General features: G+C 36.0%; 1 protein-coding gene across 1 annotated transcript in view; it reads right to left on the reverse strand.

Moving 5' to 3' along the window:
• Window positions 1–16,060, reverse strand: part of LOC132506771 (protein FRA10AC1) — a 67,438-nt gene that overhangs the window by 41,367 nt on the left and 10,011 nt on the right. Inside the window, exons 9-11 of the mRNA XM_060125434.1 lie at window positions 4,869–4,914; window positions 2,707–2,820; window positions 1,562–1,604 (exon numbers count right to left, since the gene is read on the reverse strand). Coding sequence (XP_059981417.1) covers window positions 1,562–1,604; window positions 2,707–2,820; window positions 4,869–4,914 — 203 coding nt within the window. The remainder of the gene's footprint in view (window positions 1–1,561; window positions 1,605–2,706; window positions 2,821–4,868; window positions 4,915–16,060) is intronic.

Below are 16,060 nucleotides of genomic sequence, written 5' to 3' on the forward strand. Positions count from 1 at the left end.
TTAGTAAATGTAAATCACGGTTTTTACTCATTTCTTTTCTATATTCTATCATTTAGCCATTCTAAAAAAATTACAAAATCAAATCTCATTTTCCTCCACATAATTCATATCTACCTACACTTTGAAAAAACACATACAAGAAAAAACCACTCTAACAGTTCTCAACCACCAGTAAATAGAAAATTCTTCTCTTAAGAATAAAGGAATACAGCAAAGGTATAATAGAATGAGGATGGAAAAGCTTACTGTTAACTCATATATCTACTTTAGACCACTTATCCTTTTACTGCTGTAGCTTTATCTCTTCTAGGCCAAGTTTACAAGGTTGTCAGTGCCATAGCTGGCAAACAACTGATTTTAATTGGTTAAGAAAAGAAACACTAAATAGGAAAAGGTGATGATGCTGAAACTGGGACTGGGAAAGAGGATGAAGAGACAACAGAGTGGATTACTTTCAAGAAACTTGCTTATCAGACCTTTCAAATTAAGATACACCAAATACTACAATACTGTTTAAGACAGTAATAACTTCTTGCCTCTTGTAAGAATAATTTCAATCTTGAAATGAAGCTTGAAACTCAAGGTCAAATAAAACTTTGTTATCTTCCAGTATCATTGATAGAGAGGGGAAATCAATTAATCTAAAAACTTTGCTAATTTTAAGAATTTAAAATTTTTTATTTATTTTTAATATCTAAAATACTAGATAAGGCTCATTTAGAACACAGCTGATTTTAAATTAATATTCTAATATATACATTTTATAAAGTTGCAGAATCTTACTGTTAAGACTTTCAAGTGTTACTCAGGACATGAAACTTGACCACTACAATCATGCCAGGTTACACAGATTTTGTCTGAACATCTGCAACGCCAGGGACTTCATTATGCTTGACTTAACATACGCCAGACACTGTGTCAAGCATTTTATATGCATTTTCATTTAATCCCCACAATAACCTTAGTATACTCATTTTTAGAGATAATAAAATTGAGTCTTACAGAGGTTGCATAGCTTGCCCAAGAAGACTAGCAAGTGGATTAGCTGAGAGGAATATATAGGAAAGCCTACTATCTATATATACTGCACAATGCAGAACAATGATACTCCTCCCCCATTCAGTATGGCAGACACAGTCTAGCTCATTCAATAGGAGCCTGACTTTAACATCTAAAATGAGTATAGAGGTATAATCCTTTGTAAGAATGACAAACTCTAATTAAAACAATGCTTAAATGAGACATAGGAATCACTTTATGAAGACCTGCTTTACAATATAGTTTCTAAGAATATTACAGTATCTGAACACTGATTCCAAACCAAAAATTCTAGCATCTATCTACCACCCTGCACAGGCCTTCACATTTAAAACCGCTTGACTAGAGTTAGGCATGATGAAGTTCCAGTTCCCTGGTTTATGTGGTCATATGGTAATGGTGGATTTTATATACAACCAACTAATCAAACATCAACCACTCAAGTCTACTTTAGACATCCAGTGCAGGTGACTACGTCCAAGAGTACTAAAATTAACAACCACATTTTAAAAGATCATATTACCTGTGATGAAAATTTAATTTAAAGGAACATTCTTGGCATAATCCTAAAAAAAAAAAAAAAAAGAGTAACAGCACAGAATTGCTAAATTTTAATAACTGCACTGCTACTTTACTTTTAATATCATAAATTGTCATTTTTCTTTACATTCCTTTACTGTAAGAGGGGAAACAAATAATCTGAAGAAAACAATCTGATTTTCTCCCACCTCAAAAAATGTATATATATAATAAAAATTGAATCAGAATGCTTGAGAAATTGAAAATATTCTGCCATTGCTTTAGAAAATGGTGCTGTCAAGTTATTCTAAAAGCAAACTGTTTCACAGGCAGAATTGTATCTCACATCAAAGACATCTAATAACAACAGTGTGGGTATAGTCATTTCCTCTGAAGTACTCTAAGTTTTCAAATGTAAAAGAACTTTCAAAAAAGTTCCTCTATTGTGGTCTCTTTTTTGCTTTAATCTCAGTTCACACTAGTTGACTCTTCCTCATAAGCACTTCCAGGAAGAACTCAGACACCAACCTTCATTGGTGTGTACCAAGTAGCATATGGGGAAATCCTTGATTTCTACCCAGAGTGGGCAGACACTCTAAGGGCACACGTATTTAGGAACCAGAGAAGGTTGTTAACATGAGGCAGAGAAGAAGCTGACACATAAAAGACTAGCTTAGGAGAAAAAAAAGAATAAGCAACAGATCCTAAAACATGTATATTAAGAGAAACTTCTGTATTCTGGGTTATAATCCTAAGCTTTTAAGACTAATATCAAGAAAAATCTGCCCTTCTAAAATTTTTTCTTTATTGACAGTCAATAAAGTCTACACCATAACAATATGGCTATCAGCTAATGCGAGATTTTATATTGCCTTTTCTGATACTTTGCATCTCACTCTGCACTGGTGACATTCTCAAATTAATGGAAAAAGGTCTTCACTTCACGAATTACTGGTTTACCTTTGGCATTAGAACTATTTCCCCTAATGTCACTCTTGCAACTTTCAGAAGCTCTGAGAAAAAAAGAGTTCCCAAGAAGATACATTAAAAATTTTTAATTGGATCTTAAATTAGCCTATATATTTTAAAATCTAAATTACTAGATAAACTTTGAAGAAATCAATCATACCCCACCTAAAGTCAACTTACTTAATTTAACAAGCGCATTTCTCTTTTCACCATGCTCAATATAACCAAAATTAACTTCCCAACTCTTTAAGCCTTCTTTTTTATCACAACATTTATTTCCACAGCAAAACTGGCCTGCAAATAAAGGAAGGAATATTAGCTATGATGGTTGGTGACAACATTTATCTATACAATCTGGTATTACCTCTGAAATTTACTCAACATACATACATAACATACATGACATACATATATAAATTCCTAGCTTTATAAAATAATCATTAAAAAACTGACCACAATAATTGTGGTATGTTCAACAATCAAATCAAATTGCTGAATGAACTGTTTAAAAAAAAAACAGTTCCAGAATTCTTTACCTGATAGATAGTTGACTATCTATCAAGTTGACTGTTTATATTAAGATACAGAGTTTTAGTGACTCTGTGTAAGGGAATCTTACACTTTGGAAGATGGAAGTACTAGAAAAGTGTACTCACTAATACCCTAAAAGAATAAGTATATTTTCCAAAGTACATGCACTTATAACTGGGACAATCTTTTTCAATATTTAATAATATTAAAATTGATAAAAATTGAAAATTTTAATATGGCATTTAAGTACCAGCATAAAATGACATTTAAAACACACTTTAACTAGCATTTCGAGATTAAGTAGAATGAGTAATCAAACCTGATGCTCTAAGTTTTAGAATCACTTGACACTAAAATCAATGCCTTATTATCATATCCATTGTATATTAAAACCTATGCAAAAAAGGACTAATATTGATGATCCAAGAGAGAAAAAAAAAATAAACTACTCAACAATTATTAACTTCAACAGAAAAAGACAAGATCAAACTTATTTGCACAAACTAAAAAAAAGCATTTATATCTCAATAATTTGCACAACAGGAACTGCCTTTTTTCATAAAAAAGAAACTGTCAAAATGAATTTTGAAAATTACCAGTTCAAAGGCTGATAACTTTTCTAAATTGGCATTGTTTCACTCATTCCAAATAAATACTTCATTAAATCTGTATGTGTTTAGCAATGGCTCTATTGTTTAAAAAAGCACCAAGATTCAGTCAGAGCAAATAGCTTTCTTTCCCCTTCTCAATTAAAACTTTTTTCAATTACATGAATTTAGAGAATGTCCATCAATTTTTTTTAAAGGCAGCATTACTTACTGTCACTTGAAAATTCCATTCAATAGAAGTATAAAATTTTAAAATTGTGATAGACATTTCAACAGTTCTCATTGTCTTAGGTAAAAGCACAAACTAAAATGTAATGCTAAGAAAAGTTTAAAATAGCTTTAAAATTATTCTTTTTCCTTCTCCTCTATAGTACCTTTAGGGCTGACCTTAATTTATGGAAGATGTATATGAGCCATACTGACAGCATAAATGTTTAATCATTTAAAAATGAAACTTTTATTTTCAAAGATTTTTAAAAGTTTTTAGTTTAAAATTATTTCCTTAATGTTCCTATGTAGTTTTCAGAAGCATTAACACTTAAAATGCAATCACCAATAAAGAGCTAATTTTATAGCGTGAGACAGTATAAAGATTAACACTTAAATGCAATCACCAATAATACAAAGCTAATTTTATAGCATGAGACAGTACAGAAATATTAAATTTTCAGAAAAATTTTATGAACAGATTACAATGCATAGAAAAAGCATTTACTGATTGTCTACCAAATGCTTGTTCTTTTTCTGTAAGACTAAATATTTGGGCTCAAACTCAGTGACTCCCTAAGAACTAGCCTGTCTAAAAATTATTAGGTTCAAAGTAATATTTAATTTCTATCTGCAAAATGTGGATTTGACTGGAATACAGTAATACCAACACGTTATTCCAAAAATTAATAGAGAAAAATTCAAGTATTCATCTATTGATAGTTTCCTTCCCAGGAAACTTTTAACTCTTTGAACATTTTCTACTTATCTGCAATTGAATATCCTAGAAGCAAAAATTCTAAACGTAAAAACCATTAAAGCATTATATTCTGAACCTTGTTAGCAATATATCATTAATACACCTTCTCTAATTTTACTTTGTATTTTGTAGATAATCACTTATTGTATACATTAGGAATAATCTTACCCAGTGACTTCAATAATATAACAAAATAACCTTATCCGATTAAAAACTAAAATAAAAAAAAGAATTACCTTTCCCTGAAATTACTTCTTTTTCTACTCGCCACCTAAATCCAAACTGACAAGAAAAAAAAAATACATTTATGCCAGAGTAAATTTAAACAATATTTAAATTGTAGATAAATCTTATCATGGAGCCAACAATTAACATAATGACGCTTACTAATCTAAAAAGTAAACCTAATTCCCCTCATGATAGTTTTTTCTCTCCTTATAGGATTCCAGGTACTTAAAAGTACATCTGAACAATTACCAACTTCTCTGTTAAGGAATAATCCTCTTTACTTTTTAAAAAAGTTTATTTATTTATTTTTGGCTGTGTTGGGTCTTCATTGCTGTGTGCGGGCTTTCTCTAGTTGCTGCGAGCGGGGCCTACTCTTCATTGCGGTGCACAGGCTTCTCATTGCAGTGGCTTCTCTTGTTGCAGAGCATAGGCTATAGGTGCATGGGCTTCAGTAGTTGTGGCACACAGGCTTAGCTGCTCCGTGGCATGTGGGATCTTCCTGGTCCAGGGCTTGAACCTGTGTCCCCTGCATTGGCAGGTGGATTCTTAACCACTGCGCCACCAGGGAAGTCTGATCCTCTTTACTTTTAGACTTCTTATTAAAAGTTACAGGTGCCAGGCACAAGGTATGTAAATTAACAAAAAATATATACTGTTCTATGACACTGACAGAAAAAAAAGAAGTTCTAGTACGATAAAGAAGCAGTATACTATAATATGAGAGTACAGTCTTTGGAGTCAGATTGTTTGGGTTTATGTCTTAGCTCCATCGCTTCACAGCTATATAATACTGGACAAGTTATTTAATCTATTTGTGGCTCAGTTGCCTCATATAGAGATAATACGAGTACTACTGCCTTGGGTTAAGACGTTTAAATGGAATAATACATATAAAGTACTTATAATAGTATCTGGTGTATAGTACACCAGGGGTTAGCAGATAAAGGTCTACAGGCCTGCTGCCTATTTTTATAAATAAAGTTTTAATGGAACACAACCACAACCATTCATTTGTATATAGCTCTTTTCCCACTACAACAGAATAGTAATAAACAGGAATGGTACCAGTCTGGAGCCCTAAAGTGGAAAGTTGTTAAATTTCCCTCCAGATTCCTAAACGTAACTTTATAGTTGACCCTTGAACATGGGGTTTAGGGGCACTGACCACTACGCAGTTGAAAATCTGAGCATAAATTTACACTTAGCCCTCCAAATCCAGGGTTCCACATCTGCAAACTGAACCAACACAGACTGTGTAGTACTATAGTACGTATTTAGTGAAAGAATCCACACAGTTCAAACCCACGTTGTTCAAGGGTCAACTGTTATTTGCTTTTTGGCTAAAAATGATACAGTGTTAAAATGTTTTCTCCACTATCTTATAAGACTCACATTCATATGCTAAATTACTATTTTAGTAAATAGTTTAGTTTTCTATTCAATTTACCATATAGTTAAAAGCTCAGCTCTAGAATCATGCTGACCCAAGGCAAGCTCTATCATTTATTAACTAGCTGTGAGGTTGGGAAAGTTATTTAATTTCTCAGTCTATTTCCTTTTTATGAGTAAAATCCTAATCTCATAGGTTGTTGTAATTAAGAAAGATAATTCAGATGAAGCGTTCAATGCCTGGTTAATTTTGCTTATTTTTATTTTTTAATCGTCTATTATTTGAATTAGGCAATTCTGTATTTTAAACGCAAATGAGGGCTCGAAATATTTCAAAATATTCTAACTGAAAATAAAATAAAATCCCCCAGTCTAGGAAAAAAAGAAATAAAAAATTCAAAATAACTCTGTATTTAATTCTATTTTTAAGCCCATACATCTATGTGAGGATTGTTTGTCATCCAACAGATGTTGGAATGTCTACTGAAGCACAGTCAAATGTGTACAGCAACAGTTCCCAAACTTTTTCTTTCATTCATTAATCTATTCAACAAATAATTATTAAGCAACTACTTACTGGCTTGGCACTCTGCTGAGAGTATAAAGTGATTATTAAAATAAGTGTCTGTCACCAAGAAGGTTATAATCTTATGGCGGATAAGAAATGTAACAACTACAATATGTCCTACTAGTTAAAGATTGCATAGAGGTTTTGCCTCAATGTTTTTCTATTCTTTCCTGACAAATATTCCTGTTGATACATTGGATTAAACACTTGAATTACTCAGGGTGTGGTGCTTAGCCTCCTTTTCTTCTCACTCTACCCTCTAGAACAAGGAGGTCACACATGCAAGCAATAAGAGAGAAGTATCCTGACTTCCTGACAACACAAAGTTCCATGACCATCCACCTGGACTTTTATGGGAAAGGAAAACAAACTTGTAGTTCATTTAAGCCACTGTTATTTGGAACTGCTTGCTGGTCCCTGTAGCTGAATCTTACCCTAACTGATACAATGATCCAACCAAATTCTCAATGATGAAAGGGAAAAAGCAACAAAGAAGGAAATACGGGTGTGTAACAAAGGCTGGAATTCACTAAAAATGCCCTAAGTATCTACTATATATATTAGGCACTTAGCTAGGAGCTTGTTAATTAAAAATGAATAAAACACTGCCTTTGTGTAAGTAAAACTATGAGAAAATGCATAGTAGCAAGAAAGTCAACAGCATTACTCTTTCTCCAAAATACTATGCCAAAAAAAACAATCATTATCTTTGCCAAGAAGATCCCCCTGGTATGTGTGGAGCAAGATATGGGAAATCTCTCTACCTTTCCCTCTATTTTGCCGTGAACTTGAAACTGCTCTAAAAAAACAGCCTGAAGAAAAAAGATGTCCCTCTCTCCATATTTCCTATTTCTCTAGGATCTATACTCAAAACCTGCAAGTCATATGTGATTTCTTACTTGCACTTACCCTGGTATCTAACTAACTCATCATGTTCTAATAGAAAACACAACTTGTTTCAAGATTATGCATTTTATTTATTTAAATTATTTATTATTTATTTTTGGCTGCATGGGGTCTTTGCTGCTGTACACGGGCTTCTCTAGTTGTGTCGAGTGGGGGCTACTCTTCGTTGCGGTGCACGGGCTTCTCACTGCGGTGGCTTCTCTTGCTGCGGAACACGGGCTCTAGGCGCACGGGATTCAGTAGTTGTGGCTCATGGTTCAGTAGCTCCATGGCATGTGGGATCTTCCCAGACCTGGGATTGAACCCATGTCCTCTGCACTGGTAGGCGGATTCTTAACCACTGCGCCACCAGGGAAGTCCCTATGCACTATAAAGTATGATTTCCAGTAATATACTGTGTTTTTATAAATGGGGAATACAGGGCTTCCCTGGTGGCACAGTGGTTTAGAGTCCGCCCGCCGATGCAGGGGACATGGGTTCGTGCCCTGATCTGGGAAGATCCCACATGCTGCGGAGCGGCTGGGCCCGTGAGCCATGGCCGCTGAACCTGCGCGTCCGGAGCCTGTGCTCCGCAAGGGGAGAGGCCACAACAGTGAGAGGCCCGCGTACCGCAAAAACAAAAATGAAAACAAAATAAATGGGGAATACAAATATTTAACTATTTATTTATATCCACTTTCTTCCGTCAACTATAGTTATTTTTTGAGGGCAGACACCATGCTTTAACCCACAGCACCCAGCCCAGTCCTATATAAATACTGGAAGACAATCAACAAATGAACCAGGGTTGAAAAAGTTTTGTTATGTGCTCCTTGAAAGACTTATACTTCACCGCAACTTGCAGTATAATACCTTCAAGTAACTCCAACTGCTGTGATGCTTTTTGGATTCAATATGGTCAATAACTATTAGAGATGAGAGCTAGTTTACAAGAAACTGAGGAAGTTTTAGGGATACACCAAGTGCTGGGGTTTGTAAACAGGGTTATAAAAATGCACACTACTACTATCTATAAGAATATTGTGAAGCAACCCACATGTTAAAGGCACTAGGGAAAAATTATTAAACCAATTATGGTTCTGAGATTTAACTATTAAAATGAAAAGAAATCCTTCGGATAAACAAATCTAAGATAGCTTTTTAGGGACTTCCCTGGTGGCGCAGTGGTTAAGAATCCGCCTGCTGATGCAAGGGACACAGGTTGGAGGCCTGGTCCAGGAAGATCCCACATGCCACGGAGCAACTAAGCCCATGTGCACAACTACTGAGCCTGTGCTCTAGAGCCCGAGAGCCACAACTACTGAAGCCCACGCACCTAGAGCCTGTGCTCCGCAACAAGAGAAGCCACTGCAAGGAGAAGCCCACACACCGCAACAAAGAGTAGCTCCCACTCACCCCAACTAGAGAAAACCTGTGAGCAGCAACGAAGACCCAACGCAGCCAAAAATAAATTAAATTTTTTAAAAAACTTTTAAAATAGGTTGTCTTAATACAATACAGATGTACACTATCCAAAACATACAGATTTATGCAACATTCCTTCCCCTCCCATTTCAAACTGAGATCATTTGTTTCTGGGTCAATTTATCTATCAGTAGCTAAAAATGTGAAAAATGAGATAGGAATAAAAATCATCCTAGAGGAGGCGATCAAAATGGCAGAGAGACATGGAGCTCACCTCCTCCCACAAATACAACAAAAATACATCTACTCGTAGAACAATTCTCAGAGAATACCTACTGAAAGCTTGAAGATCCTATACAACCAGAGCTGAAAGAAAGATCCCCACATAACTGGGGAAGACAAAGGGAACAGGGAGAAGAAGAGGAATTGGGATGAGACCTACGCCCCTGGTAGGGAGCTGTGAAAAAGGAAAGGTCCCCTCACCCTGGGAACCTCCTTCACCAGCTGGGAGGTCTGCTGGGACAGATAGGGAGCTTCAGAGGCTCGGGAGAAGAGCATGGGAGCTGGTCTGCAGCCCTTCAGGGTAAAGAAAGACCAGTATAGACGGTCCCCGCCATGTCGCTGCACTTCCTAGCCAGAGACACGTGCCTGAAGTGCGCAGCAACTGGGTAGTGAAACTTGGGCTTCAGTGGACAGACCTGGGAAGAGGACTTGGCTTGGCTGCGTGGAGACAGCCTGAAGGGCCAGGAGTGTGGCTTGGGCCAAAACTGGGGGTGTGCACAGGACAGAGAGTGGTTCTGCCACAGCAGGCTCATTATCAGCATGCTTGCAATGGGGCATAGCTCCGGCCACCGCGGGTTTTGCAAACTCTGTGGGTGCGCGCACGCGGAGGCAGGGCTGAAGTCTGAGCCAGTGACTGGAGCTCCCACAGTGCGCACACCTTCAGGAGGTTTTCTATCAGTGGCTTTGTAAGCATGCATACATGCCTAAGGGACCTCCAAGCCCATTACCAGTGCTCCCACAGAGGAACCAGCCACTGAAGGCAGGGCCAACAACACTGATCTTTGTGGGCGCATGCACCAGGTGGCAGGCAGCATCACAGTTGCACGTTCCAGTAGACAGCTCCTGGGGAAGAATACACAGCAGCTCCTTTCCCAGAGAGAGTGCTCCAGTCCCACCTACCTCACACTGCAGCTTAGAACCTGACCTGGGTGGGGGCTTCTACTCCTACAACTGGGGAGCAGACCCTGCCCCTGACAGGGCTGTGACAACCACAGAGCAAAGAGGAGGCCCTACTCAACATCCAGTGCAGGCTCTGATCACACCACCACCAAACACACTGCCATCAAGGGGACAAGGGCCAACACACCCTGAGAAAAGATATGGCAAGAATCCTACCAAAAACAACCCTTGCACCAAGAATACTGGATTCCCACAGTCTACACAGGGTCGCTCTGACATAAAAACAGCCACAGTAGATAACTGTTTCTCCTAAATTCATAGAGTCAAAGAAATATAAGTAAAATGAAAAAACAAAGGAACTATTTCCAATTAAAAGAACAAGAGAAATCCCCTGAAAGAACAATGAAACAGACTTCTCCAGTCTACCCAACCCCAAGCTCAAAAAGGAGGTAATAAAAATGCTGAAGGAATTAAGAAAGACTATTGATAGAAATGCAGATCACCATAACAAGGAGCTAGAAACTATAAAGAGGAGCCAATCAAAATTAGACAACCCAACTGCCAAGATGAAAACCAAGCTAAAGGAAATAAATAGCAAACTAAATAAGGTAGAAGAATGAATAAGTGATCTGGAAGACAGAATAATGGAAATCACCCAATCAGAACAGCAGACAGAAAGACAAATGAAAGAAAAAAATGAAAGCAACATATGAGATTATGGGATAATATAAAGCATGCCAATCTATGCATAAAAGGAATCCCAGAAGAAGAAAGAGGAAAGGGAATCAAAAATTTATTCAAAGGAATTATGGCTGAAAACTTCCCAAACCTAAAGAAGGAAACAGATATCCAGATACAGGAAGCACAGAGGGTCCCAAACAGACCTACTCCAAGATATCATAATGAAAATGGCAAAAGTTAGAGAGGATTCTAAAGGCAGCAAGATAAAAACAAAGAGTCAGTTACAAGGGAACCGCCATAAGGGTATCAGTTGATTTCTCTACAGAAACTGTGCATGCCAGAAGGGAGTGGCAAGATACATTTAAAGTCCTGAAAGGGAAAAACCTGCAACCTATGATACCCTACTCAGCAAGATTATCATTAAGCATGGAAGGAGAGAGAAAGAATTTCTCAAAGAAAAAAATAAAAGAATACAGCAACACTAAACCTACTCTATAAGAAATACTGAAAGGTGTTCTCTAAATAGAAAAGAAACAGGAATCTATAAGAAATGGAAAATCACAATAGAAAAAGTAAATATATAAAAAGATTGAAGACTACTTAAATTAGGCAGTACATAGATTAAAGAAACAATCAAAAAATTCTGTGAAAGCGATTATAATTACAATGAACAGCAAAAAGATAAACATGAAGATGAGAAACAGGACATCGAAACTACAAAATGTGGAGGAGGGGAGTAAGAAAATGTAGATCTTTTAGAAAGTGTTTGAGCTGTTATGACCACCAGTCTAAAGCAAGTAGATAGAGTTATGGGTTAACATACTTGAAAATCAGGGTAACCACAAATCAAAAACATACAACAGATTCACAAAAACCAAAATGAAAGGAACTCAAGCATAATACAAAAGAAAACCATCAAAGCACAAAAGGAAAAACAAAAAGAAGAAAGGAACAAAGAATACAAAATCAACAGGAAAACAAGGTTTAAAATGGCAATAAATACACTTATCAATAATTACTTTAAGTGTCAATGAACTAAAAACATCAATCAAAGGACACAGAGTGGCAGATTGGATAATAAAACAAGAACCTATAATATGCTGCCTACAGGAGACCCACTTTAGGGCTAAAGACACATATAGATTGAAAGTGAGGAGATGGAGAAAGATATTTCATGCAAATGGAAATGACAAGAAAGCGAGGGTAGCAATACTCATACCAGACTTTAAAACAAAGGCCATAAAGAAAGACGAAGAAGGACACTATATAATGATAAAAGGATCAATACAAGAAGAGGATAGCACACTGGTTAACATATACACACACAGTACAGGAGCACCTAGATACATGAAACAAATACTAACAGACATAAAGGGAGAAACTGATGGGAATACAATAATAGTAGGAGACTTTTAACACCTCACTCACATCAATGGACAGATCTTCCAGACAGAACAGCAATAAGGCAACAGAGATCCCAAATGACACAACAGAACAGTTAGACTTCATTGAAATCTACAGGATACTACATCCAAATAAAGCAGAAAACACATACTTTTCAAGCACACATGGAACATTCTTTAGGACAGACCACATACTAGGACACAAAACAAGGCTCAACAAATTTAAGAGGACAGAAATTATTTCAAGCATCTTTTCTGACCACAACCACATGAAACTAGAAATCAAAGAGAAACGAGGAAAAAAACTATTACATGGAGACTAAACAACATGCTACTAAAAACCAATGGGTCAACAATGAAATCAAAGAGGAAATAAAAAATATCTCGGGACAACAACAATGAAAGCACAACCATACAAAATCTATGGGATGCAGCAAAAGCAGTACTTAGAGGGAAGTTCATAGCGATACAGGCCTTCCTCAAAAAACAAGAAAACTCACAAATAAAAAACCTAACCTACCACCTAAAAAAACTAGAAAAAGAAGAGCAAATAAAACCTGAAGTCATCAGAATGAAGGAAATAATAAAGATCAGAGAAGAAATAAATAAAATAAAGATTAAAAAACAACAGAAAAATCAATAATAGCAAGAGCTGGTTTTTTGAACAGATAAACAAAATCAACAAACTTGTGGCCAGGCTCACCAAGAAGAAAAGAGAGAGGACCCAAATAAATAAAATAAGAAATGAAAGGGAGAAATAATAACTGACACTACAGAAATACAAAAAATCATAAGATTTTATGAACAGTTATATGCCAACAAAATGGACTACCTAGGAGAAATGGACAAGTTTCTAGAAATAGCCTGTAAAAACGGAATCAAGAAGAAACAGATGATTTGAACAGATCTATCACTAGAAGTGAAATAGAATCTGTAATTTAAAAAATTCTCTGCAAACAGAAGTCCAGGACTGGATGGCTTCATTGAGGAATTGCACCAAACATAGTGAGAAGAACTCAGACTGATCCTTCTCAAACTCTCCCAAAAGACTGAAGAGGAGGGAACACTCCCAAAGCCATCCTATGAAGCCACCATCACCCTGACACCAAAACCAGACAAAGACACTAACAAAAAAGAAAATTACAGGTCAATATCTTTGATGAATATAGATGCAAAAATCCTCAACAAATATTAGCAAACCGAATCCAACAACCCATAAAAAGGATCATACACCATAATTAAGTTGGGTTCATTCCAGGGTCACACGAATAGTTCAACATATGCAAATCAATCAATCTGATATATCACATCAACAAAAGACAAAAACCACATGATCATCTCAATAGATAAAAAGCATTTGGTACAATTCAATATCCATTCATGATTAAAATCTCTCACCAAAGTGGGTATAGAGGGAACATATCTCAACATAATGAAAGCCATTTGTGACAAACACATAGCCAACATAATACTAAATGGTGAAAAGCTGAAAGCCTTCCTGCTAAAATCTGGAACAAGACAAGGATGTCCACTCTCACCACTTCTACTCAACATAGTACTGGAAGTCCTAGCCACAACAGTCAGATGAAAAAAATAAAAGGTATCCAAAATGGAAGGGAAAAAGTAAAATTGTCATTTTGTGCAGATGACATGATACCCTATATAGAAAACCCTAAAGATTCTGCACAAAAACTACTAAAACTGATATATGAATTCAGCAAGGTAGCAGAATACAACATTAATATACAGAAATCTGCTGTATTTCTTCATACTAACAATGAAATATCAGAAAGAGAAAGTAAAATAAATTCCCATTTAAAATCGCATCCAAAAAAAAAGAAAAATATCTAGGAATAAACCTAATCAAGGAGGTGAAAGACTTATATGCTGAGAACTATAAAACACTGATAAATGAAACAGAAGATGATTCAATGAAATTGGAGGATAGACCATGCTCTTGCACTGGAAGACTTAATATAGTTAAAATGGCCATACCACCCAAAGCAATCTACAGATTAATGTGATCCATATCAAATAACCCATGACATTTTTCACAGAACTAGAATAAATAATCCTTAAATTTATATGCAATCACAAAAGACCCAGAATTGCTAAAGTAATGCTGAGGAAAAAGAACAAAGCTGGAGGCATAACCCTTCCAGACTTCAGACAATACTATAAAGCCACAGCAATCAAAACTGCATGGTTCTGGCACAAAACAGACATACAGGTCAATGGAATAGAATAGAGCGCCCAGAGATAAACCCACACACTATGGTCAATTAATCTTCGACAAAGGAGGCAAAAATATACAATGGAGAAAAGACAGTCTCTTTAACAAGTGGTATTGGGAAAGCTGGACAGCCACATGTAAATCAATGAAGTTAGAACACACTCTAACACCACACACAAAAATAAACTAAAAATGGCTTAAAGTCTTTAATATAAGACATGACACCATAAAACTCCTTGAAGAGAACATAGGCAAAACATTCTCTGACATAAATCGTAGCAATATTTTCTTAGGTCAGTCTCACAAGGCAAAAGAAATAAAAGCAAAAATAAACAAATGGGACCTAATTAAACTTAAAAGCTTTTGCAGAGCAAAGGAAACCATAAACAAAATGAAAAGACAACCTATGGAATGGGAGAAAATATTTGCAAATGATGAGACCAACAAGGGCTTAATTTCCAAAATATACAAACAGCTCACACAGCTCAATATAAAAAACCCCAAAAAACTCAATCAAAAAATGGGCAGAAGACCTAAATAGACATTTCTCTAAAGTAGACATCCGGATGGCCAACAAGCATATGAAAAGATGCTCAACACTGCTAGTTATTAGAGAACTGCAAATCAAAACTACAATGAGGTATCACCTCACACCAGTCAGAATGGCTATTATCAAAAAGTATACAAATAATAAATGCTGGAGAGGTTGTGGAGAAAAGGGAACCCTCCTACACTGTTGTTGGGAATGTAAATTGGTGCAGTCACTGTGGAAAAACAGTATGGAGTATGGAGGTTCCTCAAAAAACTAAAAATAAAGTTACTATATGATCCAGCAATCCCACCCCTGGGCATGTATCTGGAAAAGACGAAAACTCTAATTCAAAAAGATACACACACACCAACGTTCATAGCAGCACTATTTACAATAGCCAAGACATGGAAGCAACCTAAGTGTCCATCGACAGATGAATGGATAAAAAAGATGTGGTATATATATATACAATGGACTATTATTTAGCCATAAAAAAGAATGAAATAATGCCATTTGCAGCAACATCGATGGACCCAGAAAAGATCATACTAAGTAAAACAGAGAAAGACAAGTATATGATATCACTTATAGGTGGATATCTAAAAATAGTACAAATGAACTTATTTATAAAACAGAAACAGACTCACAGACACAGAAAACAAATGTATGGTTACCAAAGGGGAATATGGGAGGGAGGGATAAATTATGAGTATGAGATTACAAATACACACTACCATATATAATATAAACAACCAGGATTTACTGGATAGCACAGGGAACTATATTTAATATCTTGTAATAACCTATGATGGAAAAGCATCAAAAAAAAGGAAAAAATATATATAACCAAATCACTTTGCTATACACCTGAAACACACAATATTGTAAATCAACTCTACTTC

Source organism: Lagenorhynchus albirostris, chromosome 16, assembly GCF_949774975.1.
Source record: "Lagenorhynchus albirostris chromosome 16, mLagAlb1.1, whole genome shotgun sequence".
Classification (NCBI taxonomy): Eukaryota; Metazoa; Chordata; class Mammalia; order Artiodactyla; family Delphinidae; genus Lagenorhynchus; species Lagenorhynchus albirostris.